At 51.4% G+C, this 26,206-nt stretch overlaps 3 protein-coding genes across 4 annotated transcripts; 2 read left to right on the top strand and 1 right to left on the bottom strand.

Moving 5' to 3' along the window:
- Positions 1-4,085: 4,085 nt before the first annotated feature.
- On the top strand, positions 4,086-7,349 carry CSTL1 (cystatin like 1). Its single transcript, XM_036824375.1, has 3 exons — positions 4,086-4,301; positions 6,496-6,609; positions 7,266-7,349. Exons 1-3 carry the CDS (start codon positions 4,086-4,088, stop codon positions 7,347-7,349), a joined length of 414 nt encoding a protein of 137 aa, XP_036680270.1.
- A 4,760-nt stretch (positions 7,350-12,109) lies between these two features.
- On the bottom strand, positions 12,110-14,699 carry CST11 (cystatin 11). Its single transcript, XM_036826739.1, has 3 exons — positions 14,475-14,699; positions 13,797-13,901; positions 12,110-12,193 (listed from the first exon to the last, which is right to left on the bottom strand). Exons 1-3 carry the CDS (start codon positions 14,697-14,699, stop codon positions 12,110-12,112), a joined length of 414 nt encoding a protein of 137 aa, XP_036682634.1.
- Positions 14,700-21,810: 7,111 nt separating this feature from the next.
- LOC118881735 (probable cystatin-16) lies at positions 21,811-25,414 on the top strand. 2 transcript variants are annotated; one of them, XM_036826915.1, is made up of 3 exons: positions 21,811-22,329; positions 23,430-23,540; positions 25,236-25,414. In XM_036826915.1, the coding sequence occupies exons 1-3, from the start codon at positions 21,994-21,996 to the stop codon at positions 25,383-25,385; spliced, it is 597 nt and encodes a 198-aa protein (XP_036682810.1). In that variant the 5' UTR covers positions 21,811-21,993; the 3' UTR covers positions 25,386-25,414. The 2 variants fall into 2 exon arrangements, with proteins under 2 accessions (XP_036682810.1, XP_036682811.1); XM_036826916.1 differs by lacking the exon at positions 23,430-23,540.
- The last annotated feature ends 792 nt before the right edge of the window (positions 25,415-26,206 follow it).

Here is a 26,206-nt window from a genome sequence, read left to right as displayed (position 1 = left end):
GGCCACGAGTCAAGGGCGTTGGCAGCCCCCAGAAGCTGGAGGAGCCAGGGAACAGATTCTTCCCTGGAACCTCTGGGGGAGGACAGGCCCCGCCGGCACCTTGATTCTGGTCCAGTGAAAATGACTTCAGACTTCTGGCCTCCAGAACTGCAAGAGAATACATTTCTATAGTTTTAAGGCATCAAGTTGGTGGCGCTGTGTTATAGCAGGCACAGAAACGAATACACATGACCCTGTGCTGTCAATTTTCTTCTTATACCATGGGCGCTTCAGTGGGTAGAACTGTGTTACCCCCAAATATACGGCCATGTCCTGACCCCTAGTACCTGTGAATGGGAACTGACTTGGATACAGAGTCTTTACAGATCTAATGAAGTGAAGGATGTTAAGATGAGACTATATAAGACTGATTTTCTTTTTTTTTTTTTTTATAAAATTTATTTATTTATTTATGGCTGCATTGGGTCTTCGTTGCTGCGTGGGCTTTCTCTAGTTGTGGCGAGCGGGGGCTACTCTTCATTGTGGTGCATGAGCTTCTCATTGCAGTGGCTTCTCTTATCGCGGAGCACAGGCTCCAGGTGCGTGGGCTTCAGTAGTTGTGACAGGCAGGCTCAGTCGTTGTGGCTCACGGGCTCTAGAGCATGGGCTCAGTAGTTGTGGCGCACAGGCTTGGTTGCTCCGTGGCAGGTGGGATCTTCCCGGACCAGGGCTCGAACCCATGTCCCCTACACTGGCAGGCAGATTCTTAACCACTGTGCCACCAGGGAAGCCCCAAGACTGATGTTCTTATAGGAGAAAGATGAGACAGATTTGAGACCAAGGGAGGCAGGGGAGGCCATGTGAAGATGGAGGCACAGATTGGAGTGACACTGCCATGAGCCCAAGAACTCCGGGAGTGACACGACAAGGCTTCTTTTAGTTTTATTCTATGGACATAGCCAGGGTCTATATTTTCCTCTCATTCCATGGAAATCACCAGAGTCCCATTTTCTCTTAATTTATGGGTGTCGCCAAGGCCCACAGTTCTTAAGCAGATCTATTTGGTGTGTGCGTTGCCCCGTGTTCACGGGTTTTCTAACACAGCTCATGGACGTCACCTTCCCCTCCTCAGGTCCACAGTCTGATGGCATGTCCAGGGTGGTTGTCCACCCAGACGTCCAGGGCGGGCTGAGCTGGTCCAGACCCAAGCATCTCGCACATCCCTCTCAATCCTTCCGTATCTGTTTCATAATGGCACTCTGGCCGCCCGGGCTCAGGTATTCCAAAGCTGCCACCTCCCCCAGCTGGACAAGCCTTGCAAGGCCGTGGGGTCAGGGAGGACACCGTGGCAGGTCCTAGCAGGACTTTCATGCCAGAGGGTGGTCTGGATTCCAGGACACTTGGGGTCCGGCAGGCCACGGGCTTCGGCGTGTGGGTTCAGAGTCACAAGAGACTAACATGGAGGGTGTTCTTGCCTGGCTTGAGAAACAGATTTCTCGCCTACGTTGATTGTCTCCACCCCAATCCAAGATTAGTCGTTTTCCCCGTTCTCATCTTACAGATGAGGAAACTGAGGCTGGGGAGACGAACCCAGCAAAAACCCAGGAGAGCCAGATTGCAAGGCCAGTGCCTCCCCCGCCATATCGTGCTGCTTCTCAAAGTCCAAGATCCTATTTATTTATTTTTGAACACTTTAACCTTTATTTTGAAATAATTTCGGACTTACAAAAAAGATTACAAGAATAGCATAGTGTACTCATACACCCTGTACCCCACTTCCCCTCATGCTAACATCCTGCATAACTCCAGGACAACGGTGGAAACCAGGGAGTTAACATTCTTACTAATGGAAGAAATGTTCACATATTGAGGTAAGAGGTAGTCATTCTGGCTTATACGTGAGTTGACTTGAATTTTCTGCTAATTAAAACAGCCTCTTTGTGGTCCATCAAACATACATTGCATATCTGCTTTAATCATTAAAGAAAAAGGCACGTTATCCAGAAGTAAATAATGTCTGAAGATAGAGATAAATGCCTTCCTCCCTGGGACGTCAATGCTGGGACTCCTTTGATGATAAGACTCCCTTCCCAGGTGCCAAGGCTGTACTGATTCTCTGTATGCATTCTGATCCAGTTTTTTTTTTTTTTTTTTTGAAACCTTGAAGGAATGTATCCCTGACTTGTTGATGTTCTTTGTTCTGACAAGATATAAAACTGTGTTGAAGACCATGCTTCTCCGAAGCAGTTCTTCAGAGTTATCTGAGAGGCTGAGTCCCAGGCTATAGTCCTCAGTTTGGCTCAGATAAAACTCTTTTCTCTTCCTATTACAGATTGGTTATTGATTATTTGTATCAGCAGTATTATGCTATTAATCTACAGACTTTATCCACATTTCATCAACTGTCCCACTAATGTTCTTCTTCTGGAGCAGAGCCCCATTCAGCATCCCACCTTAATGAGTGTTTTAAAAATAGGGAGCTTGGGCTTTCCTGGTGGCGCAGTGGTTGAGAATCTGCCTGCCAATGCAGGGGACACGGGTTCGAGCCCTGGTCTGGGAAGATCCCACATGCCGTGGAGCAACTAGGCCCGTGAGCCACAATTGCTGAGCCTCCACGTCTGGAGCCTGTGCTCCACAACAAGAGAGGCCGCGATAGTGAGAGGCCCGCGCACCGCGATGAAGAGTGGCCCCCGCTTGCCGCAACTGGAGAAAGCCCTCGCACAGAAACGAAGACCCAACACAGCCATAAATTAAAAAAAAAAAAAAAAAAAAAATACAAGGTGCTATAGAAGCACTTTAAAAAAAAAAATAGGGAGCTCTTACAGGCTTCTGGGTGCAGGTGATGGGGTTCAGGACATGCTACCCCCAAATATGGCACCTTGGCTTATGGACTGTCTTAAGCTGGGGGAGTCTGAAAAAATGGCAGAAGCAGGAAGGTCACTCTGACCTCCCACTGGCCCTTCCTCCCTGAAACAGGAGATCAATGTCCCAAGTGGAAGGTCCCCTCTCTGCACATGAAGATAGAGGATGTCCTGGTAACCAGAGACGGGAAGGCAGGGCCAAGGAGGCTGCTTAAACTAACTTGTTACCCCTTCACCACTGGGCACCCCGAGCCCAACCCCTTTGTCTTGGCAATTTCACAGATTTATTGTGTCCCTATCTACAAGCATGAAAGTTCCCCATTCTGGTCACTTCTCTGGGTCTTCATTCTCTTGTGAAGTCTCCCACATACATGTCAAAGCCAGTAAAGTTTGTATACTTGTCTCCTGTTCATCTGCCTTCTGTCAGTTTAATTCTTAGGCCCAGCCAGAGACCCAAAGAAGGGAGAGGACATTTCCCTTCCCTACACGGGCAACACCTAACCTTCAGGGGTCTGCAGGGTTAATTTCTGAATAAGGCCCACAGCTCATTCTTCCCTCACAGAAGGGCTGGGATTACCTCACAAAGCTCTGCTGGGGTACCAAGATGGTAAGAGCTGGAGCTGGGGTGCAGGCACAGTGGAATCCAGCAGGCCGAACTCTGTGGTGAGTGGGTGTCAGAGATCCAGTGTCTAGAGGAAGCACGGAATAGTGGATGGCCGGGCTAGACAGCTGGAACCCACTGTAGGTAATGTGGAACGTATCCCGTTCTGTGTCCCTGATTCCTTGCATCCCAGTTCAAACACTACCTTCTCCATGGCCTGCCCCGAGTCCCACCAATGGCCCTTCTCTGTCTGATACACCAGCTCTTCTTGTCTGTGGGGTCTGTTCTGGGGGCTTTTGTCCTCACTGGGTGTGAAGGTAACGAGAGGGTCTTGCCCGCCTTGGTGGGTGTTTGGAAATCACACTTGCCTCAATCACTGAAGAACCCAAGAGGAAAGAAAGGTAAACGAGCTAACAGCGGGTTGGGCAGCCGCGCGGGAAGACTTCCCCGGCGGGTCCTCCGGTCAAGTCATGGGCAGGACCCGAAGGAAGGGGCTGGGGCCTCAGTCTCTGTTTTACGGCAGGAGGGCATCTCCTGGGGAAGCCTGCGTGGGTGATGGCTGCGGGGAGAGAGGGTGAGTGGACGAGGCTGGCACCTTTCTACCTGGAAGGCCCGGTGGAGAGGAGGCTTCTGAGGCCACAGAGATGGGAGCTGGACCCTGGGGGAACCCTCTGCTGCTGCTGGCGGCCCTGGCCCTGGTGGCCAGGCTGGGTCAATTGCAACAGTGGAGCGGCTTCCAGGAGTCCACGAGCCCGAAGAATGTGAACTCCACCCTCGCCTTCTTCATGGAGACGTACAACAACAACAGCAATGACTCCTACCTGTTCCGCGTGGACCAGCTGCTCCGAAGCCAGGTGCAGGTGAGAGCGGGTGAGCAGGGCCTCGTGGGCACAGGTATGTCTCCCAGAGGGGACCAGGGGGCGCCTTCCCAGGAGCAGGGTTGTTCAGACCCAGAGCCGCCTGAGCACCGAGGTTACTCTCATTTGAACGGAAATGTCCCCGAGCTCCTTAGCTGCTCTCCCGAGGGAAGAATCGCTTTCATTCAGAAATTTGCCAGAAGGGCAGCAAATGAGGATGATCTTGCCTCCTTTATTATTCCTGTCGTTTGGCAAAACATAAGTGTTCTCTGTAGGTTCCCCTCAGAGATAGTTTTTCCATGTCCAGGGTTGTAAAATCTGAGTCTGGATGTTCTAGCCGTGTCCTTCAGAAAGCTAGAATGACACAGAGGACCTCTAGTAGGCTCCTATAGGAACCTGGAGGTGCACGTCATCTCTCATTTTGTTTTACATATAAAGTTTCTCTGAAATACATCAATTGAAGGATAATAGAGGAAAGAAAAGTTGTTAAAAAACCACTTTTGTTGGTCCAACCTGCCCTCAAGGTTAGATAGTAAACTATATGAGTTAGGGCAGAGGCAATAATGCATCTTCGTTCAATTAACTGGATTTGGAAAAAAACTGACTAGGAGAAAAGGGCTAGAGAGAGGGACGGCAGGAACACAGAAACCAGCCAGGGTGGGGCAGGGCAGGCGGGCAGTGCTAGTGTGACGCTAAGGGGCCTCACAGGGCGTGGACAGCAGCCTATCTGCCTGAGTCACACACTCTTGCTGCAAGACGGCGGCTCATGGCGCCAAGGACATTGAGGTGACATGGCCACAAGGTGGCAGCCATCCACCAAATTCTGCCCAAGTTGGCATTTTCTCCCCCATCAGTCTCTAGGGTGAAGCTGGAACCCAAGGAGGCCAGTCGTGTGGAGTTGGTCCTTTATCACTAACTGTTAACTGAAATCATTGTTTATAAGCAAACTTTTGATGTCATTCAGCCGGATTAGTGGACAGAGCGGGTGCACCCCTGGGTAGCTGGGTGACAATCGCCTGCTGCCCCGTGATTGTGTCCATCTGTACCTCACAGAGGGCAGGGAGGGGATGCGGTGGCCGTCTCTGCTGGGCTCCTGGTCCCCCTTCTGGGTTTGACACCCAGCTCCTCCTAATCGTGGAGTCTTGGTCAAGCACCATCCATACTCTCCAGGCCTCAGTTTCCTGACCTGCAAAGTGGGCAGAATAAGAGTGAAGCGGCACCTGTGAAAACATTTGTATCATCATGATTATTCCTATTATTATTTAACTAACGAGCCTAACAATGAATAAGAAAACACTGTGCACTCTGAAATGTTAGTTAAATTTGCCACCAGTGTTTTAATTTCTTCACACATGCGGGGTGTGCTGAGGGTCAGTGTGAAACCTCTTGGCATCAGCCCTGCAAGCTGGATAGAGCCGTCCTTCGATGGAGAGCCAGAAGCCCTGCATCCTGAGGTCCTTCCAGTGGCTGCCGGGACCAGGGCGGTGGTCCTGCCCCAGGCCCCTTCCCCTGCTGCTCTGCCCTGAGGTTTTCTGGGGGGCTGTCCTCCCGGGGGCCACCCCAGAGAGTGCCCAGGCTTCTCACTGGTTTGACCACTGACTTTGGGACAAGGCAGTGGGGAGGGAGGAAGAGGACACAGGCAGAGCCCAGGGAACAAATGAGGCTCCATCCATGCATTCTGAGGACCGTTGTGCAGACTAGGGGGGTACAATGGGGCTGCAGCCAAGTTGCCTCCCTGGTCCCAAGGATGCGAGGGAGACAGGTGAGAAGCCACCTGTGGCTGCAGCAGTGGAGCCGGTGCAGAGCAGGGACCGGGCTCCGCACATGCTGGGCGCTGACTGGGGACCACTGGGCATCCTCCAGCCAGGAGGGGAGGAGGGAATGGGGACAGAGGCTCCTGGGACTTCACTCTCCAACCCAGCTCCTCCTGGGGAGCATCAACAATGCTTGGAGTCAAAACTAACAGCCCTTTGGGACTTTCCTGGCGGTCGGTAGGTAAGACTCCGCGCTCCCAATGCAGGGGGCCCAGGTTTGATCTAGTTCTAGTCAGGGAACTAGATCCCGCGTGCATACCGCAACTGAGTCCACATGACATAACTAAAGATCCCATGTGCCACAACTAAGACCTGGCGCAGCCAAAATAAATATTTAAAAAACAAACAAACAAACAAATCTAACAGGCTTTGCTTCTTGGTAGCTGACGACAGGTGTAGAGTACCTGGTCACAGTGAAAATTAGCCGGACCAAGTGCAAGAGGAACAGCACGAACAACCCTTGGTGCCCCATTCAGAGCAAGAAGAAGCTGCAGAAGGTGTGTGCCCGCAGCTGTCTGAGAAGGCGCTCCAGTCAAGGGGGGAATAAACGTTTTACAAGGAAACATGGACAGGATGTCGGAAGCTCTGGCGGCCGTGTGGCTGGGACGGAGCGAGGACGCAGCCCCAGGGCTGCCTGATGCCACCGGTGGTGCCTGGGGCCGGGAGAGGGGGAAGGGAAGCCTTCTGACTGGGTGTCTCCCCACCCTGCACTGGCACAGCCCTGGCCCCTGGCCTCCCGGCCACTGGACGCCTCACCCACCTGGCACACTCCCCGGCCCTTAGGTGGAAGCGGCTTTACCTTCCTCGGGGACCTTGTTGTGTCTGGGTCTGCACCGCTGGGTCCCTGTGGATTGTCCAGTCACCTCCTTGTCTTCCAACCTATGTCCTCCTCCTGGTCCCTCTTGGCAGCACCTCCTGCAAGCTGGCAGGTGCGGGAGGACTGGGCCGGGGAGCCCAGGGTGACACTCTTGTGCCAGCTCGGCTGACCTTCTCACCCCCAGCATGTGCCAGTGAGTAGATCTGGCCTTGCCCACGTGTCAGGCCGGGTCCAGACTCCCCAGGCAGGGGCTGGGGGTGGGGACAGGAATTTTTGTTGCCTTCAAAAAAATATTTCCCTGAAAGCTGATTGTCCGTTTCCTTTCTCCTTCCACAGAGTTTCATTTGTGACTTTCTGGTATACACTGTACCCTGGATGAACCATTACCAGCTCTGGAACAACTCCTGTCTGGATGCCTAGGTGCATATGTGCAAAGATCCTTGATGAAACGTTGGATGGTCGTGCTGTGTGCTTTGCATTGTAGAATCTGAAAGGCCCTTGAATCCCTCATCAGGATCTCGATACACACTCACACGTACATGCACACTCACAGCCACCCAAACCTCACACGTGTGCACTCACACACTCATGCCCAGAGTCAATGGTCTTTAGGCGGCTGATGTGGTTTGAGTAGAAGGTTGTTAATGCTTTGGGGGAAGCTCGTCACTTAGTTTCTACCTCCAGCCTGCACCTCTGAGGCTTTTCACGAGTCAGGCACAACCTGACTTGAGCTTGGAGACCCCAGTTTCTGTCCCACGCACGTACAACTCTGTGACTGACACCTGTCTTTGTGAGTGTGCCAGGGGTCCCCACGCCCACCCTCTGGCTCAGGAATTCACTAGGAGGACTCCCAGGACGTGGCAGGTGTACAGTCATACTCAGGGCTGTGAATTTTACAGTGAAGGATACAGGACAAAATCAGCCAAGGGAAGAGGCTCGTGGGGAGAAGTCCCCGAAACCAGGCACAGGATTCCAGGGTCCCCTCCGGGGGCAGCCACACAGGACACGCCTCATTCTTCCAAGAATTAGATAAATTGTGTGCCAGGGAAACTCCCCAGGGACTCAGTGCCCCGGGATTTCACTGGAGCTGCTCACATAGGCAGCCTCTGCCCAGCATGTACCGAAATTTCAGATTTCTGGAAAGAAAGCAGGTGCTCAGCATAAATCCCATTGTTTGTATAAACATTGTAGACCTAGTGAGGCCCTCTTATCACTTAGGGAAAGTTTTATAACGGGAATGGTTTACCGTCCTAGTTCCCAGACTCCAGCCAAGGCCGACTTTGCAAGCAGGCCTTTCCAAGGACCCTGTGTCTTGGGCTGGCCGTGGGGTGGTCTTCCTGACAGAGAGTTCTCGAGCCGCTCACGGGCTCACTGCTGGTGGAGTGAGACCCACGGTGTCTTCCGTCATGTGACTCACAGTCAAGCAGAGAAGGTGTGCCCTGGACCACACACAGGGAGTGGCTGTGGGCTGAGATGTGCCCCCAGACCAGCTGGTCTCCTCCCCAGGGAGCAGTCCCACCACCAGTCACAATGGCAACTCGAGAGAGTGTTTCTGGAGGGGCAAGAGTAAACACACAAGCCAGAAACTCATATTTGCCAGAGGGGCCTGAGGCAGAGGGGAGGATGGAGGTGAAGGGTTAAAGGTGGTGAAATTCTTGTGCAAAAAAGAGGGAAGCTGGAAGCATCTGGTTTTGCAAATCTGATGTCACTGGGGGCTGCCTGGGGGCCTGGTGCTGCCTGCTGGCCTCACTACCTTACTTGACAGCCCTATAAAACGGCAGCTTATCCCCACATCACAGGCCAGGAGCCTCCAGAGGAAACTCTGTCCAGATCCTAACATCCTAGCCAAGGCTGGCCTATCGGCTGAACTTCTAGAAATGGAATGTAAAGGAAGGTAAACTTTCTCTCAAACTGGTAGAATACTGACACCAGTAGACCAAATTTTATATACATAATGTAACATCTAAGCAACCACTAAAAAGGCTATGCAGAGATACACTCAAAAACAGTATAGGGCTTCCCTGGTGGCGCAGTGGTTGAGAATCTGCCTGCCAATGCAGGGGACACGGGTTCGAGCCCTGGTCTGGGAAGATCCCATATGCTGCGGAGCCACTAGGCCCGTGAGCCACAACTACTGAGCCCGCGTGTCTGGAGCCTGTGCTCCGCAACAAGAGAGGCCGCGACAGTGAGAGGCCCGCGCACCGCGATGAAGAGTGGCCCCCACTCGCTGCAACTAGAGAAAGCCCTAGCACAGAAACGAAGACCCAACACAGCCAAAAATAAATAAATAAATAATTAATTAATTAAAAAACAGTATAGATACGTGCAAGTGGAATTCTTAAAAACGTGTTCAAGAAACTCACAGGAAGAATAAAGAAAACACAAATAAAAAGCAGAGAGAACAGAGAACAAATAGTAAAATAGACATAAGCCCTGACATGTTAATAATGTCATGCATGGTATGTACAAACCACATGTAAATTGTCTAAACAAGCCAATTAAAAGACAGATAATGATAGAGTGGATTAAAAAAGTGACCCAGCTGTATGCTGTCTACAAGAAACTTACTTTAAATATAACGATACAGGTAGGTTGGAAGTAAAAAAGTGAAGAAGGTTATATTATGCGAACATTAATTGAAAGCAGGAGAGCCTATATTAATATCAGAAGAAGTTGACCTCAGGGCAAAGACTATCACCAGGGATAGAGAGGAACATTACGATACATCTACTCTGGAAAAGTTTGTCGGTTTCTTTAAAAAAAAAAAAATCCTAAAATATACTTTAGCGTACAAGTCAGCAATTGCATTCCTGGGCATTTAACCTAGAGAAACGAAAACTTAGGTCCACACATGAACCTTACATGCTTGTACGTAGAAGCTTCATTTGTAATAGCCCAAAACTTGAAAGCAACTAACACACCTACAATAGGTGAATAGTTAACTGTGGTACTGAGGATGTCATTGAATGCCACTAAGCAATTAAAAGGCACACACTACTGATGCATGAAACAACTTGGATAGATCCCAAGGGCATTGTGACCAGTCTCCAAAGGGCACACACTGTATGATTCTATTTACACAACACGTTTGAATTGCCACAGTAATAAAGATGGAGAAGTGAGCGGTTGCTGGGAGTTTGAGATGGTGAAGGAAAGGTGTGACTACAGAGGGGTTAGTGCAGAACGTCTTCGTGGTGGCGGCCACACAAATCAACACATATGACAAAATGACACACATACACACTGTACTGTGTCAATTTCCTGCTTGTGATATTTTTCTGTAATTACAAAAGATGTAACCTTGGCGGGAAGCTAGATGAAGGGTACAAGAGACCGCTCTGTACGCTTTGTAACTTCCTGTGAATCTACATTTCAAAATTAAAAAAAGTTTCAAAAACCCACTGGGCTGAGAAATCCAAAATCAATGAGCACAAATGTCCTACCTTTCCTTTATTCTCCCCTCCAACCCTCACCTCCAGACATAGTAACCAAAGTGCCGGAAGAGAGCTGCATGGCTGGTTAATATTAAATTAGGCTGCTAGTGCCCGTATTCTTACGAGTCACTGTTTGTTTGAATATCTGCTTTGTGTTAGGCATTGTGTTAAGCAACTTACAAGCATTATCATCATCAATCTTTGCAACTCTTCCAAGAAATAGGTACTGTCATTCTCGTTTAAAGATGAAGAAATTGTAGGTTAGCATTTTCCCAGACAGCTGGCGGAGGGAACTCTCACCTGGGTCCCACCTGAAACAGGGTCCTGAGGACCCTGGAACTTTCATAGGGAGAGTAGAAGTTGAAAAACATTGTTCTTTCAAAGCTCCAGACTTCTCCAGCTGGTGGGGACGTGGGTGGCCGCTGTCAGCTCACTATTCACCTGTCCCTTTGGTGTTCTGCCTGTGCCCTCTCACATCTCATCCTTCTGTGCACACCAGCTCCAGATTCCAACACCTGTGCCCTGTCACCTCTGGCTGTTTGCTCTGCCCTCGAGCCACCCCAGGCCAGAGGTTCCAGGGAATTAATGCCCCACAGGAGCTGTCCTGCAGCCAGTAACTGGGGATAAATGCCCCAGCTCCCTCTCTCTGCCGGTCGATGGATGCTGTGTGTGCTGGTGTGTTTTCCACAGAGTCCCTAGAATTCCCCTGCGATATTAAACCTCAAGGCTTTTGCCCGAACTCTTGCGGATGGGCTCGTCCTTTCCCTACTGGATGTGAACGAGGGCAGATGTGACTCAGTGAACTGCTGGCACCGTCTTGAGACCACATGGAGGAAGTCGAGGGGAGAGCTGAGCCTGATGACATTATTTGAAACACTGAATCAAGCTGGTGGGTGAGGGATGCTTATTCCTCACTGCTAATGTGACATCCATGAAAAGGGCACCACTTTAATGCAGCATTCCTGGTTTCACTCTGCCCTCGATCATTCCCCTCCTGCAGGAATTCATCAGATGGGTCTGTTTGGGAAGAATAAACGGGGCGTCATACCCACGTCCTCCTCCTCTCACAGGCGCCCACGGTTTCCTTGCCAATTCTGGGAGAGGAATCCCCTATGGGAAGAGACCTGCTCTGGTCCAATGTTGCTGATGCTGGAGGTGTGAGTCTAATTCTGGAGTCTGGTATCAGAAAGTGCACGTGCCTGCAAAAATAAGGCACATCTCCCAACCTAGCTCTTACCAGTAACAAAGGCCCTCCTCTTTTCAGTTACTTGCATTATTTCTCTTTGTTTCCCCTTGTTTCACACTTCAGGCAAGCAAGATTCATCGGGTCCCTCAGAGATGCCGTCACAGGCATTCTTGCGAGTATCTCTTAGCTGTTCATTTAAGTAATTAGAGCATCTTCCCTCGTTCTCCTTCTCCCTTTTCTCATCTCCTTATTTTAAAATCTGAAGAATCCTACTTGACATAAGGATGAGGTTGAAGGTCTGCTATCCCGCGGGTATAGGCTATAAGGCCAAAAATTATACATGTCACCTCATTTGGACCCCCAAACTGCCCTAGCCCAGAAGACCTTCAGATCATATTATTATGAGTTGAAGAATTTTGGGGGAAAAAGAGTGGAAACATAAACATTCAAAGCATTAAGAGAATAGGCTGACCAACATTTATTTTCTATATTGAGAACTGCTGTTTAATGCAGGGTTCTTTTACACACAGTGACTCCGTGTGGGCTGCACTCTGGGACACCTAGCCATCCGTGCAGTTTTTGGCCAGAACTCTATACTTTTCAAACCAGGGAATAACAAATACTGAGAAGAAGCAATCAATTTTCTGAAAAAGACAAGAAAACAAAGTATAAAAAAAGATCAACAAGGAAAGAGGAAGGTGTAAGACAAGCAGATAGGGAAAATGACCCTGCCTCACCTGCCTCCAATCCACAGGTGGGTCCATCTTTATTTTGATTTCAATGACTTGAGAGTGTCACTGCTGAAACCACCCCACAAAACGTCCTTCTGCTTGTGGTTAGAATTGGAGACTGGAAATCAAGTGTCCACCCGCCCACATCACCATGGTAACGACTGACTCTTCCTCTTCTTTTCTGCTCAGGTGCTGTTCACATCACACTTACCCTCACTTGGCTCCCTCTCTCTCTCCCTCCACCCACTCTCCCACCTCATCCCTCCTGCTTCCTTTCCCCTTCCTCCCACCCAACCCCTCCCGTCTCCTTCCCTCCTGCTGTCCTTCCTTCCTTCCTTCATCCATCCATCCATCCGTCCTTCCACCCGTCATCACATCCTCTCCTCCCCCTTCCCTGTTCTATTCCAGGATCCCCTTTCTTCTCCACCTCCCTCTTCTCCCACAAGGAAAGATCAATCAACATATTTTGCACATTATTATTTCATAGTGCGATTTTGCTTTCCTGCTCTTCGCTGGAAAGCCAGGGCGGGGACGAGGTGGCGTGGGAGGCGTAAACGTTGACATTTCTCCTAAAGTAGAATTCAGAATATTAACCCCACAATTTAATCTCTCACAGTGATGAGACTCTCTAAGTTTACCTTACTGTTATCGTCAATTAGTCTTTTCATAGATTTCATGATCTTCTCCAGGGAAGAACCAAAAACATCTAACTTGCTAGATTTAGAAGACTTCTCCATGGAGTGGGGAGCCCGTGGATGGACATGTGTTTGTCTTGAGAACACCTAGGCCATTAGAACTAGGGTGACCATGGAATCTATGAACCAAACGAGGACATGTTGTAGGCAAATGGGGATGCTGTTAACAATGACACTAAGAAGCTGGGCACAAATCAGGACTGTTCTAGGCAAGGTGGGTCATGTGATCACCATCATGTTAGTTCCTTTGGGTAAAGAGCAGAGATTTGCAGGGCCTGTAGGACTTGGGACCTTCAAGGCCCCTGAGCACATGGGCCCACCTGATGCGTGTGTGTGTGTGATGGTCCCCCACTTGCAGTGATGATGGCCCAGCCGGCTTCCCCGATGTGACAACACTGGGTGGGGACGAAGCCACTGTTGGGGAGGTGGGCACGCATCGGGTCACTTGCCTGCAGGCTTGTCCCCTCCCTGACCCACCCCACCACCGGTTGAACTATTTCTGAACTCATTTTCCCACCTCCTCCTCCTCGTCTTTGCCTAAACACTGCTGGATGAAAGAAACAGAGGCTGCAGCCCAGCGACTGTGTCTTACGTCAGGCTGAGGTTCAGATATTCAGTGGGTGCACCAACAAGGTCCCCCGGCTGCTAAAATATTATTAAAATCAGCTACTTCCCTCGGGACCAGAGTGTCCCCCCGACTCCCCCACAGCTCAGCCACCTTGGCTTCTCCCTCTGGACCCCCCAACTGCTTCATCATTCTTCCAGCGACAAAGGAGCAGAGCACTGAGAAATAAGCTCTTTCTGGGTGACGTGCCCAGTACCTTGTAGAGCTCGCCTTCCTGGAAGGAGCAGTTGTTCACCTCCATCTTGAGGCAGATGGTCCGCCGCATCTCCAGGTTTATGCGATACTCCATGTGGTCGGTCAGCTGTCGGAGGCAAGGACAGGGGGATAAAGGACCTCCTCTCCCTTGTCTGTAGCTTCCGGGGCTGGGGACTCCTAGCGTGGCGCCCCAGGTCGAGGGCCTGCACTGGACAGACCCGTGGGCTCCCCCCACCCCCTGTCTGCCTCCCGTGCCCCTTTCTGCCATTTGAGCAGAATTCCCCAGAAGCCACTCCATGGGCAAAGTCGCCCTTGGGTGACCCACGTGATGCTCACGGTTTGTAAAGGGCAGAGAGCAGCAGCCTAGACTCTGAGGGCCAGCCCGTCTCAGCTGCGGGTCCTGGCGCTGCTGCCCCACGTGGAAACAGCCCCCGACGTGCACACATGTGGTGCGCCTGGCACCCCGGGGACCCCTCACGTGGGGCCACAGGCGGCTCGGGCCCTCAGGCCGGGGTGTGCAGCCCTGGTCCTGGGTATCAGTTAAGCAGCTCCACTTCATCCACTCCAGGGGATTTCTGCTTCTCTTAAAACCTCCACTTTGGACTAAACGAGGCTGAGTTCACTTGCGTGGCCACCCCGAGCCTGCGGTGCCCTGACGCGATGGGAGGGGGACACGGACCCTCTTCAGGACCTTGAGGACGCGCACGATCCGGAAGTTGTACGCGTCCTCGCTCTTCTGGTTGAAGTCCTTGGTCACAAAGTCCAGGGTGGTCACCACGACAGGATCTGACACGGGCACCTCGTGGACGCTTATGAAGGTTTTCCTCCTCGTTTGGTAGGTGAGGGCCACCAGGGCCCCCATGATGGCCAGCAGCAGCCGGGCGCCCTGCTGGGGTCTGGCCATCGTGGCTCACCCTGCCAAGGCTGCTCCGCCCAGACGGACTTAAGGCAGCCGGGGGCGCCCATGCGTGTCCTCCTCCCTCGTTACCTGCAGCCGAGCCCGCGGGGAGACCAGGGCAGGCTCGCGTCCTCCTTGCAGTCCTCCGCATCTCACGTGCACACACACGCCGAGCTCCCCTCTCCCTTGGGGGGGCTGCTCTCTCAGCAGCACAGACCCTCCTGCTGCCCCAGCATCTCTGGGTGGGAGCCAGGCCGGGGGTTTCTGTCCGCTGAGCTTGGCCCAGCCGGGCCGTGGGAGGCCTGAGCGGCAGGCAGGAAGCGATGGGCACTTGGGGGCGCTGGATCCCAGGGCGGTGGAGCGAGACGGAGCCCTGAACACCTCGTCCTCCTGTCCCTGTGATCTTCCTCAGACTTTCCGCTGGTCGTCCCCTCCCCACTCCCCGGGCTGGCTGGGATGCAAGCTCGCCCACAAGCCCAAACCTTGGCATCTTCCTCCTGCTAATATTTCTTAGCCCTGGGAGGTACCTGGGCCTCCCTGGAGAAGCTGATACTCCCCAGAAAACGGAGGGTGTGCCCCGTATGGGAAGCTTGCGGGTGTGGCCATGATGCGGCTCTGTGTTCGTGTCCTGCTGTCCCTGTGGATGCACCAGGCATGCTCTCCATCCCTGTGACCCTCTGTGGCACTCGTACAACACATGCACCCTCGGTCCAGTACCAAGGGGCCAGGGTCTTCAGATGCCCAGAGCTTAGAAGGCACTTGGAGCTGCCCTTCTCCATCTTGGAGGCCTGCCTGGAGAGGAAGAGATGGTTTCTGTCATTCTCCCCTGCCCTCTGTCTGCCCTGCCTCCCGTCTCACCACCCACAGGTCCTGGACCTTCCTGGTCTGGATGAAGCGAGGAAGGGGAGGGACTGGGAAGGTCCAGCTGCGGGGCTCCCGCCCCGGCGGGATTCTGGAGCTGACTGCCAAGCGGGTCCCTTCCCTGTTCTCCCCCAGCCTCCACAGCAGTGACCTCTCCTCTCTTGGCACCTGGTTAGTGTCCTGTGGCTGCGGTGACAAGTGACCACCAATGGTGGCTTAAGACGACACACACTTATTATGTCACAGTTCTGGAGATTGGAGGTCCTAAAATTACAGTGTGCGCAGGGCTACACTGCTTCCAGAGGCATCAGGGAAGAACATTTTCTTTGCCTCTTCCAGCTTCCAGAGGCATTGCTCAGCCTGGGCCCCCTTCCTCCATCCTCCCAAACAAAAATATCAACAGTCCCCATAGGATATAAATAAGATATAGTCTCATGACACAATTTTCAAATGTCCTGGATACAATCCAAGATTACTCAGCATATGAAGAACCAAGAAAATTTCTCTCTGTTAAAGAATTCCCTTAGCCCTTCTTTTATAGCAGGTCTGCTGGCAATGAAATACTTTAAACTGTCCTCAACTTTATAACATCTTTATACCACTATTATATTTTCCCTAAATATAGAATTCAGGTTTGGCCGTTCTTGTCTTTCAGAATTCAGAATCATGTTCTACTTCCTTCTAGCCTCTGTGTTCCTGGTGAGAAATCTGCAGTCATTCAAATCTTTGTTCTTCTGTAAATTATGTCTTTTCTCTAATGGCTCTCAGGTTTTTTCCTTTGTCTTTAGTTTTCAGTAGTTTGAGTATGATGTGCTCTGATGTGGATTTCTTGGAATTTACTTGTTTTGGGGTTCTCCGAGCTTCTTAAATCTGTGTTTTCGACAAATTTGGGAAAGTCTCAGCCATTATCTCTTCCCTTTCTTCTCCTTCTTCTCCTTCCTCCTTCTCTCCTCCCCCTCCCCCCTTCTCTTCCTCCTCCTCCTCCTCCTTCTTCTTCTTCTGGCACAACACTTTCTCCTCTCCCTCTGGGAGTCAAATGACATGAAAGACTTTTTGATATTGTCCCATAGGCTGCTGAAGCTCTATTCATGCTTTTTAATGTTTTCTTCCTCTTTAGTGTTCATAGTGGATAATTTCTATTGATCTGTCTTCAAGTTCACAGGCCCTTTTCTCTGACATCTTCAGTCTGCTCTTGAGCTCATCCAATGAGATTTTTATTTTGGTTTTTGTATTTTTGCAGGATATCAGTAAAATATCCATTTGGTTTTTATGGATATCTTCTCTTTCTTACTAATAGTTCCTACTCTTCCAATCTTTGAAGAGTGTTTACCCTTACTAGGAACCTTTTGATAACAGCTGCTTTAAAGTCTTTGTCAGATATTTCCAACATCTGAGTTATCTCAGCATCAGCGTCTGTTGATTGTTTTCTCCTGGGAGAGCTGAGATTTTCTTGATTCTTCATATGCTAAGTAATCTTGAGTTGTATCCTGGGTGTTTTGAAAACTGTGTTATGAGGCTCTATATCTTATTTATGTTCTTTGGGGTATGTTGGTATTTTTGTTTCAGCAAGTGATTCACCCAGCTGTGTTCAGGGTGCAAATTCTGATCAGCCTTCTGGGGGTCGTGATTTCAGCGTCAGGTCAGCTCTGTGTCAACCCTCTGCAGGGCTGTTTGGGTCTGTGCATGTGTGTTCTTCCAGGGGCTGGGCTGACTGGGTGGTGGTCTGTCCCTTCCTTCAGTTCACATCTTTCGTGTGCCATTAGGATTATACCCACACTTGTGCTGTTCAGGGTTCACTTTCCTGAGCTCCCATGATCCCTCTGGTCCTTTCTGGTTCCCCGGATCTTCCTCACGTTGCTCAGCTTTGCAGGCCCACATCTACACCCAATCCTGGGGCCACAGAGTAGGAGGACAGAGATGGGAAAAAGCAGTGGAGGTTTGCCCCACCGTCTTAGAACCACAGCTGCTCTGATCACAGAGGGAGGCTCCCCCCTCCCCCAATGTTTATGTGGCTGCAGTATCTGCCGTCCCTGTTCTGCTGTTAGTACTGCTGCCATGGATCGCCCAGGGGCTGGGGCGGGAGAGGACTAAGGAGAGAAAAGACAGGACTTCTCCCACTGTTTCTGTGCTTGCGAGCTCCCCATCCTGCTCCTAGAGGGCTTCTCCCAGAGCTGTCTGTCAGCTCAGCCCCAGCTACATACATGGGGATGGGCACGCCTGCTCCACCCCCGGTAATAATGGGGCGTCAGGAGGTATGTGCCAGCCCTCCCCAGAACACTTCCAGAAAGCCCCCATTCTCCCCATTCTCCCCTCACAGGGGGTGGAGCAAGGACACGAGGCTGGGCCAGCACAGCCCTCCTGCCCCAGGGCATTGCCAGGAGAGGGACAGGGCCACCCCCCAGGGGACAGAGCAGCAGAGGGACCCGACGTGCCTCCCAGCAGAACCGGGCCTCCTACCATGTGCCCTGTGCTTTGCCTGAGACTTCTCTGGCCGCGGGCATGTGTGCCCATGGGTGGGGACAGGCCAAAGCGGCAGGCGGTGGGAGCAGCCTCTATACAAGACAGACAGGAGCTGGAGACTTGATACCCCCCTCAGGTGGGCCCCTTCGAGGCACACACTCCGTGTTGCCTCCCAGGAGCCCTAGAGGAACGGAGCCAGTGTCACCTGCTCGCCAGCATCCCCGCACTGGCTTCCCTCCGCCGCTCTCACTGTGCGCCCTGAGCGCCACCAGCACCGTGGGGCCTCCACCTGCCTGAGGAAGGCGGGCCTGAAGCTTTGCTTAGGGCCCCCTCTGATGGCCTGGGGACTTCAGCCAGAAATGCTCCCACGGAGCTCTGCTCCTGTCCCCGTGGAGGTGGCGCGGGTCTGTATTTAAGTTACCTCCAGCTGCAACAACGTGTGATTCCGTGTCAGAAGCAGCAAGGCGTGTTCCCGTTGCTGGATCAGGAGCGGTGGTCCCAGCACTTCCCGGGCACACCCCCCATTGCAGTTGGTATCCCCCGGTGCGGGGACAGCCCCATCCTGCTGGGCTCGCCTCCCCTCTTCTGACCCATATCCACATACTGAGGGGGTCGCTGTGTCTCAGTCCTGCTGTGTTTTCAAAAATAGGTTTCATTTTTAAAAGAATCTCAAACTTAGGGAAATGCTGTAATTACAATGCAAAGAAGTGTTTCCCTTGAAACATCGGAGAGGAAGATGCCAACGTGTTGCCTATCACTCCCAGCATGTTAGTGAGTGAGGCCCACACACAGGTGGGTCCTCCTCTCCAACTGCAGTGCAACCAAGGGATCCCCCTGCTGGTCCTCAGACCCGTCTGGTGTCAGGGGGCATGCATACCCCCTGCCTCAGCCAGTGACCGAGCACCAGAACATGGAAGCACCTTTCCTGCCAAGAGCTCCTATAGAGAAGGATGCGTTGATCGTCTTCCATCTGGGATGATCAGTCTTTCATTGACTTCACGACCTTGATGCTTTTGAAGGATCATTATTTTGTAGAGTTTCCCTAAATTTTTGTTTCCCTAACGTGGACAGTAGCCCAGCACCATGGCTCGTGCTCTCTCAGGGCAGAGGGTGATCCGTGTATCTCTCCTGTCTGTGCCCACTGGCCTCCGTGAGTGCACCCTCTCACCCCCCACTCCCTGACATCACCCAAGACCCCCTCCGGCCCCGCTGCCCCGAGAAACGGCAACTCTGTTCTTCCAGTGGGTGCTTGGCCAGCTGTCCTTGTCTCTCCCGACTTCTGAAATAGCAACAGTCAGACCCGCTGAGAGATAAGGAGTAGGCATGTCCTGTAGTTGCATGTTTAGTCACAGTTCTATCATCCCAAGGATAAGGTCAGAGGCATGGGATGAGGCAGGAGAGCAGAGGCCTGCTGGCCTTGGTTTGCTCCTTGGGCTTTTGAACAGCCTTAGCCAACGTCTCTGCTTTTCCAGCCCCCAGGTTCCTTTTCAGCAAGGTTCCCTACGATGTTCACAATGTTATTTTGCCAGATGCTGGGGAGAAATGCCACTGCAGAAAAGGCATGTTCTTTGCTTCAACTGGGGGAACAAAACCTGGGGTTCAGAACCTGCCAAGAAGGGCTGTGGTAAATATACCAGGATTTCAGTTGAGACCATGAAGGGCTGCATCCTATGAGTGAAAGTCAACTGGGAGTAGATCATTCTCAGAAGCCTCACTTTGAATCTTCAAAGAACTGAAATCAAATAGGTAACGACCTAGAATTCTATAGCTAGCAAAAATAGTCTTCAAAAATGAAGACAAAATAAAAACATTTCAGACAACAAAAGAGGAAAGAAATCTCAAAAATTTCAAAAGATTGACATGGTTCAGAGTATGTTCTCTGTTCACAGTAGACAACTGCAATAAAAACTTAATGTGAAAACCTCTAGCTGCCCATAAATGTAGCAGTATAATTCTAAATAATCCAGGGATCAAAGAAGAAATCGTATAGGAAATAAGAAAATACTTTGAATTGAAAGATAGTGAACATACGACATAGCAAAACTTCTGAAATGCAGCCAAAGCAGAGCTTAGAGGAAAATTTATAGTCTTAAATTCATATATTAGCAATGCTAAAGGGACACAGAGAGGAGAGAGGAGAGAGACTTGGCTGAACCGCTAGAACAAGGGGCTCCCATAGAAATAGAATTGTTTAGTGAGAAGATAGCTTTTTCCAAAAACTATAAAAGATGTATCAATAATATCCAACCCCCCCAAAATCCTTAAGAGAGTTCTTTAGGGGGAGGGGAAATGATCCCTCTGGAAGAAAAGTTATGTTGAGGGAATGATGCCCAGCAGAAGGGTAGGTATGTTGCTAGATCCAAGTGAATAGTAAATGTGTAAGGCAACAATCATATTGTTCTATGGACTTTCAAATATGACAACAATAACACACAAGGCAGAAGTGAGGTTAAGAGCAATAGTGTTCCCGCCATCCTTGAAATGGTAAAGGTACTAATTTACAGTAGATTCAATTAAGTCAGTGGTGCTCATTACAATCGCTTGAGTTGCCACTGAGAGAAGAGAAATAAGGGCAAATAAAGCCATTGAGAGGAAGAAATGGAACAATGAAAAGACCATGAATAATCCAAGAGAACACAAGAAAGGAGAAAAGAAGGAACAGAGACAACTGATATGAAGAGAAAACACACAGTAATATGGTAGATTTGAACCTGAATATACTGATAACAATCAGTAATAGGAGTCATCGCAAATGGGATAAATCCCCCAAATAAAAGAATGTTAGACTGATTTAAAAACCTACATGCTGTTTACAAAGACACATCTTAATTATTAAGGTACCATCTTCGAGTAAAAAGATGGATAAAAATACATAATGGAAACGCTAATGAGAACATTGCTGATGTGGCTACTCTGATGTCAGACAAGCTGATGCTAGAGCAACAGCATCACTGGGAGGCAGAGGTGTGATCGATGAGGATAAAAATGGCCTAACAGTTCTGTTTGTACAAGCACTTAATGACAGTCTCAAATATATACAGCGAGAATTATGAGAAAAGAAGACCAGACAAATCCACAATCATAATCACAGTGAGAGATTTTAATGCATCTCTCAGAAACGGACAGAACAACAGACCAAAACCCAAACCCAAACCAAAGAAAACTCAATAAAACAAAACAAAGTAAAGAGAGTCAATATGTGGAAGGTTTGGTCACATGGGCGACCTGAGATACGTCAATAGCTAACTCTGCACCTGAAAAATGCAGAACATACAGTCTTTTCAAGAACATGCGGGGACTTCCCTGGTGATCCAGTGGCTAAGACTTTGCCTTCCAATGCGGGGTTCAATCCCTGGTCGGGGAGCTAAGATCCCATGTGCCTTGCCGCCAAAAAAACAAAACCTAAAACAGAAGCAGTATTGTAACAAATACACTGAAGACTTTAAAAATGATCTACATCAAAAAAAAAAAAAAGAACCTGTGGAATATTGGCCATAAAACAAATCTCAACAAATTTCAGAGAAGAGACATAATGGAAAGTATATTCTCTGACTGTAGTGGACTTGAGCTGGATGTCGATAAGAGAAAAGACAATTAGGAAATCAACTATGGTTAGTAATTCCTATCAGGGCAGTGATGAGGACAACTCCTCCTAGACACCTCCACTGCTGGCTGCACACCCCGTACTCCCCTGTGCCCGGCTGGTGGTGTTGGCTCCAGCCAAGGTCATAGGCAGGCTTGGCTTCCTGGAGCTCCCAGGAAATCACAGGACTCTGGCAGTCCCTGCCTGCACAGTCCCCAGGGCAAGCAGGGGGCATGCAGGGCCCTGCGGAGTGGGACCCCGTCAGGATGAAGCCCTGAAAACAAAGGGGACAGAGCCTGCTCCGTGCGTGTCCCTGCGTCCAGGCTTTCTGTGGTGAGGCAGGGGTGTAACCCCCTGCTCTGCCTCTTTAGTGCCGGCAGGAGGGACAGACAGGGGATGCAGAGGAGGAGCTGGGCACAGGCGTCTTCAAAGCGGGAGGCCAGAGCGCAGGGCTGCGTGGGCTCTGGGCTGCGGAGGGCCACCCCCCCCCCCGCCCCCCATCACCTGTCTTTCGTGCTGACTCTGGACAGCATGTTCCCAAAGGCAGCTCTGCTTCTGGGGCTCACTGTCGTGGGCATTCACGTCCGGACCATTCAAAAGGAATTTGTAGACATTAGTAAGGACCACGATTATTTTGCGGTGTCTGTGGAGTTTGCTGTGGCTTGGTTCAACAGTGGCCGTGAGGAGGGGCACGCCTACAAGCTGCTGGAGGTCAGGCGAGCCCAGCAAAAGGTGAGTGGCAGTCGTGGGCCCAGGCTGCCGGATGGCCAGCCCCGAGACGGCCCAGGTCAGTGAGGCTGTGATGTGAGGGTCCCCCGCTGCACACACTACTGATGGGACAGGAGGCTGGCCCCCTCCCTGCACAGACGGCCCTGGCTTCCCTCATGGGCCCTCATTTCCTGACCGGCTGGCCCTCCTCTGGGCTGCGTCACAGCCCTGGACCTGGGGAGGCTGAGGGCCCCTTGAGCATCACTGCAGACTCGGCTGCCCCCAACCCCCGCCAGGCCCTAAGCCCATCTTTGCCCAGGGTCCAGCGGCAGTGCAAGGGGCTGGACATGTGTGTGTGTGTGTGTGTGTGTGTGTGTGGCTGGTGGCATCAGCTGCAGGCATTCCTGAGCCCCTAAGGAAGCCAGCTTCCTAGACAATTCCAGGTCAGGGCCGTGCTCCTCCCTATGGAAGTTTCTGGTTACATTCCTCTCCGTGTTGGAGTTCTTCCGAGTTTCCACTTCCTCTCTGTAGGGGATGAAATCCTGTCTTGTGTTAACTTCTTAGAGAAGCTGATGAACACACAGAGCAGCACCCGGTTCACAAACATCCACCTGATGAAGGTTTACAAGGTGAGCCCTTTGGTGCCGCAGCTGCCCCAGGAGAGACAGAGCACCCAGCCCCCAGCCCCCTGTCCTGGTCTGGATGCTGCCCCCAAGGGACAGGGCAGCTCTGAGGGCGGCTCGGTGGAGAAGCGCCCCCGTCCGCCTCCCTAGAAGGAGCCGTGCGATGCCCTCCGTGTGTCTGGCTGATGCGATTGAGAGCTGGGTCTCGTGTCAGGTGTGCTGTGCGTGTGCTCTCAGGTGTGCCGGGGCCCTACCTCCCGTGACCATCCCTCTCCACCACTGGCATGTACTGGTGATGTGGCTCCCGGGTACCAGCCATCAGGAGGGCGGCAGGGAAGAGTCCAGGGTTGGAGCTGCGCTCAGGGACATCTTTTTGTTGCTTATGTGCTTGCAGAGAAATTGCACATGGTTTGTGTGTCCTATTCATGTGCATATTGTAGTCTTTTGCCCACTTTTCTACTGGATTCTCTGCCTTTCTGTTTCCTAATTTCTCCTTGAGAGAAATGGAAAATGATATATTTAATGGACCCGGAGCTGGGCCGCACAATTTGTAAAAAATACGACGAAGACATTGACAACTGCCCCTTGCAAGAAGGCCCGGAAGAGAAAAAGGTTTGAGAGTAAAATCAACCCAAAGCATCACAAATCTGAGAAGGAAAAATCGTATCAAGGAGGGTGTATTAGGAAAACACATAGTTCCCGTGCATCTCCTTTGTTCCCCACACTGAACACCTCTCTCCTGACCCTTCTGGTCACCTAATGTGTGGGGTTTATCCCCCACCAAACAATTCTCGGGGACACCAGTTACCTACCTGGAGGTGGCATCAAGTCTCACAGGTTAAGGGCTCAGGCCCACGAGACACCGCGACCCATTCAGATGCCAGTCGCAGGGAGTAGGTCCCCAGGCTGCCCACAACTTCTGTCCAATTGACCACAAATCGGAGGTTCCCATCTCCCCCTCTTCAGGGTTGATTAATTTGCTAGAGTGGCTCACAGAACTCAGGGAAATACTTAACGTTTCCCATCTTATTAAAGGATATGGTAAAGGATACAGATGAACAGCCAGATGCAGAGATACACAAGGTGAGGTGGGGGAGGGTTCTGAGCACAGGAGCTTCTGAGGATCGAGGTGTATCACCCCTCCCCCCAATATGTGGATGTGCTCACCCACATGGTTGCTCTGAACCCCACACCATCAGGATTCTAGGGAGGCTTCCTCACGTAGGCAAGACTGTCCCGAGCCCCATCATTGGTCATCATTGGTCTTTCTGCTGACCAGCCCCCAGCCAGGAGCCCACCCAGAGTCACCTCAATAGAACAAAACATGCTCCTGGTGTTCTTATCACTTAGAAATTTACAAGGGATCCAGGTGTTCTGTGCCAGGGATACAGGCAGAGACCAACATACACATTTTCTTTATCTCACAGCATGCCGAAGGGAGGGTGTTTAGCGAAGTCCTCAGGGATGACCGTGGGGCAGAATGACAGGTCCTGGCCCCTCCCTGCCAGGTCCCAGGGCTCCCCCTGTACAGAGATGCTCCCAGCACAGCAGCAAGCTGGGCCCTGTGCTCACAGCCCGGCTGGACCACCAGAGAACCCCACAGACCCCCATGGGCCCTTCCCTCTTGGATGGAGCCTCCCCGGGCCCCAGCCTCCAGCTTCCTGAGAACTCGGGTCCAGGAAGACGCTGTTCTCCCTGTGGGCCTCTCCTTCCTTTGCTCTGATTCTTCTGGATAGGAGGACAGTTTAGCTTGCTGGTCGCCCCACCCCTCCCTCTGGTCTCCTGGGCAGCAAGGAGGAGTCCTGGTCAGTCAGACCCCTTGTCATCACCCTATGAACTGATATCTGGTCCATTGGACTGAAACCTTGGGGATGGGCCTCAGTCAGGGTGATGCCCTCAGTGGGGCTGGGGTCTCCCCGGACCCCAGCCTTGGGGCAGCCTCTTCTTGGGGTGGGTTTGCAGCTGCAGCTGATGGCTGGGTGGGCACCAGCTGGACCATCTCCTGGGCAGTCTGCTGGCTCCCCCAAGAGCTCACAGGGCAGAGACCCTTCAGGCAGTGTCACGTGCCCTGGGTGGGGGGGACCCTGAAGGGCAGGTGATGGCCCCACCAGGCACCCTCTCAGGAGCCCCTGCCTTGATGGTGGAGACTTGAGCTCTGGAGCCCAGCCCCAGGCCACTGTTTGATTCTGCTTTTCTTTCCTCTTTAGTTCTTAATGCACCTTGAGCTCCTGGTAAGTCCTTCCTGCTAAGTGTTCTCCTTGTTACATTGTTCTGATTTTATGTCGTACATAAAATTACTTTCTTCAGGTGAGCTGCACTATCACTGTGGACTCACGGCCATGGTTTACCCAGTTCACCCTCCTGAACAGCACCTGCCGCCAGCAGAAATGGGGGGAGGAGTTCCCGGCTCCCACAGCAGCTCCTTTCCTCCTGAAGAATGAGGGTCTGGAGTCCTAGGTCTGCGTGGCACCAGAGCAATTAAAGGCATCTCAGAGCACATTCTGGGTCCCTGTCAGTTTTGCATTCTCCCTGTTGGTTTATTTCCATGGATGTTGCTGCCAGTGACAAGCGATGGAGAATTTACCATTGTTGTCCTCACCTTGGCTGTGGGTGCAGGGTGCTGAGTCAATCAAACTCCTCAGCTCATGGGAGGGTGCCCTTCCTGGTTCTTGCAGGGTCCTCATGATTGGTGTGTGTACTCATTCATTCATTCATTCATTCATATATTCTCCATTTGTCCATCATCTGTCCATCCATGCATCCGTCCATCCTTCCATCATCCATGCATCCATACATCAATCCATTTATCCCTCCTTTCATCCATCCATCCATCCAAACATGCCTCCATCCATCCATCCATCCATCCATGCATCTATTCTTCCATTCCTTTGTTCATCATCCTCCAATCTCTCCATCCCCCATCCATTCCACTCAAAAGGAATTCAGATGGTTTTGCCAGGCGACAGCCACCTGTGTCCTTTCTGTGTCCATCTCTGAGGCCAGATTCACAGTGAGTGGCCCTTCTACGGTGGTGGTGTTGGGTTGATGCCCAGGCACAGGGGTGGGAGGTGGGTGACAAAGATGACAGAAGGCTCTGTCCTCTGTGGATCCCCATCAGGGCATCTGCCCTGGAGCTGCCTGACTGATGGGAAATCTTCTCAGGGCCTCTGGGGTCAGCTCAGAAAATGGCAGCTCAGTCACCCCCTCCCCTCCTGCTCCCTCACCCCTGTGTTCCCCCATCGGCACCCGGCCTGGCCTCCATGGCCGTCAACACTGAT

Source organism: Balaenoptera musculus, chromosome 15 (genome assembly GCF_009873245.2).
Source record: "Balaenoptera musculus isolate JJ_BM4_2016_0621 chromosome 15, mBalMus1.pri.v3, whole genome shotgun sequence".
Classification (NCBI taxonomy): Eukaryota; Metazoa; Chordata; class Mammalia; order Artiodactyla; family Balaenopteridae; genus Balaenoptera; species Balaenoptera musculus.
The sequence above is the reverse complement of the archived record's forward strand: the minus strand, read 5'-3'. Positions and strand labels throughout refer to the sequence as shown.